Source organism: Seriola lalandi, unplaced genomic scaffold (genome assembly GCF_002814215.2).
Source record: "Seriola lalandi dorsalis isolate HSWRI2012SDOR001 ecotype SW California unplaced genomic scaffold, Sedor1 jcf7180002054588, whole genome shotgun sequence".
Taxonomy (NCBI): Eukaryota; Metazoa; Chordata; class Actinopteri; order Carangiformes; family Carangidae; genus Seriola; species Seriola lalandi.
The window spans coordinates 340,170-344,110 of record NW_019525141.1 but is presented as its reverse complement, the minus strand read 5'-3'; the positions used below and the strand labels follow the sequence as shown (position 1 = coordinate 344,110).

The 3,941-nt window shown below is 46.8% G+C and overlaps 1 protein-coding gene across 2 annotated transcripts in view; it reads left to right on the top strand.

Moving 5' to 3' along the window:
* Positions 1–3,941, top strand: part of cep162 (centrosomal protein 162) — a 25,312-nt gene extending 21,371 nt beyond the window's left edge. For both annotated transcript variants that reach the window (XM_087177326.1, XM_023419019.2), the window contains exons 22-27: positions 385–973; positions 2,343–2,475; positions 2,546–2,687; positions 2,763–2,861; positions 3,542–3,676; positions 3,762–3,941. In XM_087177326.1, the coding sequence (XP_087033452.1) occupies positions 385–973; positions 2,343–2,475; positions 2,546–2,687; positions 2,763–2,861; positions 3,542–3,676; positions 3,762–3,938 (1,275 nt within the window). In that variant the 3' untranslated portion in view covers positions 3,939–3,941. The remainder of the gene's footprint in view (positions 1–384; positions 974–2,342; positions 2,476–2,545; positions 2,688–2,762; positions 2,862–3,541; positions 3,677–3,761) is intronic.

Genomic DNA, 3,941 nt, shown 5'->3' with positions numbered 1-3,941 from the left:
TATGTGTGTGTGTGTGTTGGAGTGTGTGTTTGAGTTTGCGTTTGTATTTGTGTTTGTGTTCGTATCTGTGTATGTGTGTGTGTGTGTTTGTATTTGTATCTGTGTGTGTTTGCGTCTGTGGTTTTTTTTTTACGTCTGTGTTTGTATCTGCGTGTGTGCGTTTGTGTTTGTATCTGTGTGTGTGTGTGTGTGTGTGTGTGTGTGTGTGTGTTTGAGTTTGAGTTTGCATTTGTATTTGTGTTTGTGTTCGTATGTGTGTGTGTGCGTTTGTGTTTGTATCTGTCTGTGTGTGCGTCTGTGTTTGTATTTGTGTTTGCATGTGTATCTGTGTGTATTTGTGTTTGCGTTTGTGTTTGTATGTGTGTGTTTGTGTGCTCCATGTAGCTGCGCTACGAGCAGCAGATCTCAGAGCTGGAGCAGCAGCTGGAACAGAAGCAGCGGGTCGAAGGGGAAAGCTCAGCTGCTGGGATCAAGCCCTGGATGTCACAGGTTCAAACTCTGGAGGCGGAGCTACAACAGGTGAAGGAAGCCCACCAGACGAAAGAGAAATCTCTCGGCGAGCAGATTGAGTCTCTCCAGCAGCAGCTCAAAAACAGGCCCCCCCAACAGGCCCAACCAAGTCCGGGCCGCCACCAGCGTCAAGCCGAAGCAGCGTTTGGTGTCCGGATAGAGCGGCTAAACCACGAGCTCGCCACCAAAACACGAACCATCCAGGAGCTGAGCCGCACTGTGGAGAGACTGCAGAGAGAGAGGAGGAGCATGCTGTCTGTCCCCAGCTCCCGACCAGAGACCTGCTCCCCAGAGACCAAGACCAAGACCCTCTCTGCAGAGACCAGACGACCACCGGGACCAACCAAGACCCATTCTGCAGAGTCCAGGACCAAGACCCTCTCTGCTGCTGCCAGAGACGCATGTGGAGAGGAAGTCCCAGCGGCTCAGTATGAGAAGACCTACCAGCCCACAGTCTTCTCAGGTAGGAACGTGGTCCACTTTCTTCTGAAGACTAAAATCCTTTACTTACCCTTCAGTCAAACACAGACCAGATGTCATGTGATGCAGAATGATTTTTGCTGAATTACAGGTTTGTATCCAATAACCAAAGACAAGAACACGACTCTCACGAATCATGAGAATCTCATGATGAGAGATTTCCACTGTGGTCTCAACAGAACGGGTCTTAGACATGCTGCCTGGATCCTGTGCTCTTCAGTCACTGTGAACAGTGATGCACCTGTTCCAGTTTTCTCTTAAAGATTCTCATCAGGTTGTAGTCTGATACAAGCCGAGTAGGTTAGGGTGGGAAAACATCTCCATGAAGGTCGTGTTAGTCCAAACGTCCATGACACCAGGCGACCTTCTGCTCTGTGGTTCCCTGGTCCCAGCTCTTCAGACAGCACTCTCCTCACACCTCTAACACCCTGACATGTCTAACTCACTCTTACTGTGCACTTCTTTCCCTGATCCCCTTCAGTTTGTCTTATTGAACAGATATGGTACTTAGCACGAACCTCCTTCTGCACCGAAGCTGTGGTGATTCCTTCACTGTCTCTTTGGATAAAATGTAAATGTGAGAACTCCAGCTCTGGTTATGAGAGGTGGTGATCCCTGAATGCTCCTCATCATCGTCAACTTCCATTTTACATGTTTAAAAAAAAGTGTATTCAGTTTATGAGTTATGATGTTTTGCTTTACTTTACATTTTTATTCCTCCTCACCGGAGACGAGTCAGTTTCACACCAGTGGTTAATATTTTATCTGACTCTGGAGGAGGAGCTGATTCTAGTTTCCAGTCTTGTGTTTTCATTATCTCTCCAGCCACTGTGGGTCAGAGCCACACAAAATCATGTAAACGTTGGTTTGGTACTCTCGCCTTGACTCCTCTCTCACACTCTGATCCCTCCTCCACCTCCCACTTGTGGCTGAGAACTAGGCCTACTGTCAGTAAGATGTAAGAGAGATTATATTCATACCACCTTTTATGTGAAAGAACGTGGCAACTGGTTTGGTTTTTACTCGACATTACATTATTCACAGCACTTTGAGGACATAGCATGAACGAAAATACGGGACAAATTGTGTCCTGTATTGATTCAAATCAACCAAGTACAGAGAAAACAAGCACTAGAATTTTGTTAGGAGGCGGAGGCGGCAATTCTCTATGCAGGAAAAACCCTGATCACTCAAATGTCCTTATATACAGTTATTACAGCTGTGACAGAGTGGCTGATTGTTTTCATCTTGTGAGTCGGAGTCTATGAGTCCACAACAAGACTCTTCACATTTTAGACAGGAGGAATCATCGCGGTGAGTGAAACCTCTTCAATGTTGTGTGCCCGTGACAGGGAGTCATATCTCTGAGGTTCTGCAGGAGAACGAGGCTCTGCGGAGGCGTCTGGAGCTGCTGCAGCTGCAGACTGAGCAGGAGAAGGAGGCGTTGAAGGCTGAAGCTGTACAGACCAAGGAGGAGCTGTGCAGGTAAGTGTAACACCTGTTCTCCGCAGAGCGTCAGTGTGAGTGAACTACAGGACACACTGTGATGTTTCAGGCTGAAGCAGCAGTCTGCAGAGCAGCTGTCCTCCATACAGACTGAACACCTCAGGGTGTTAGACCAGCTGTGTGCCACCCACGCCCTGGAACACTCCTCCTCAAAGGTCGCTGAACAGGCCAATCGCATCAACAGTCAGGAGGTACGGCTTCACCCATCAGTCATCAGGAAGTACTGACGATGTTTCTGCTGCTTTAAACCTGTTGTTTACCTGCAGGTCCAGGTGAAACATCTACAACAGCAGCTGGAACAGCTGCAGGGAGCTAAAGAAGCTCTGGTGACATCCAGGACCAGAGAGAGTGCTCTGCAGAGGCAGGTGAGCAGCAGGCGAAGGGTTAATCTGGTGATTTATTTAATGCAAGAAGACTTTGTTATTATTGGTCGAATATTAATCATTGACTTTATGATAGGCAAATAAAAACTGTGTAAACATTATCACACAGACTCAACAACACAAAAAACATGGTGTGCTTAAATAAAATCTGTCCAGTCACATCAGAAAACTGAATAAGTAAAAGTGAAAATAATAAAAGTACAAGATTAAACGCAGCGTACTTAAATGACAGTAAACCAAGAAAAAGAAAATGTGAGTGAATGGAGTTTGAACATTAACGACATATTTTAGCAGCTGTGACACCAGCGCGTGTTGAGAGTAACTCCATGACGTGTTTCCAGACCCTCTCACAGTGGGACAGAGTGTTTGCCTCAGTTGTAATTTGTGGATGATTCAAGTGTCACTGAATGAAGACACGTCCTTTGTACTCGATTTGTCCCAGTTTCCTCTGAATGCAACACAGAGCTGGAGTCCCCCTGTGCTCCATCAGTGTTTGTATCTAATTATATTTTCATCAGTTGGTCTAAAGGGCCAGGTTCTTCTCGTTCTGTATTTCAAAATAAATGTGTGTCTGTGACATTATTATGTTTCATTTGAATTCTTTTTGAACTATTTTGTATTTGTTTTTCATCGTTCTCACACTGAGTCACTGTTTCCATCAGCTGAGCAGACTGCTGAAGGAGCTGAAGGAAGCTAAAGAGGCTCAGAGTCCAGAGGTGAAGCTCCTCTGTAGCCTGGAGAGGAAGCTGGTCACCATGGAGCTCAGACACCAACACAGAGAGAAGGAGCTGACGCAGGTGCACATGATGTTACTGTTTGTAGGCAGAGAATTGAACAGAGATACTAACTGACCTCAGTACCTGTTTGTCCCTCTGCCTGCAGGTGATTGGTGGATCACGCCAGATGCTGGAGGCCAACCAGCAGTCAGAGGTGGAGCACTGGAAACATCTGGCTCAGGACAAAAGCAGAGAGCTGGAGGCTTTCCGTCTGGAGCTGGACTCCATCCTGGATATCCTGAGACACCTCCAGAGACAAGGAGTGGTGTTCCCCCCCTCCTGACCC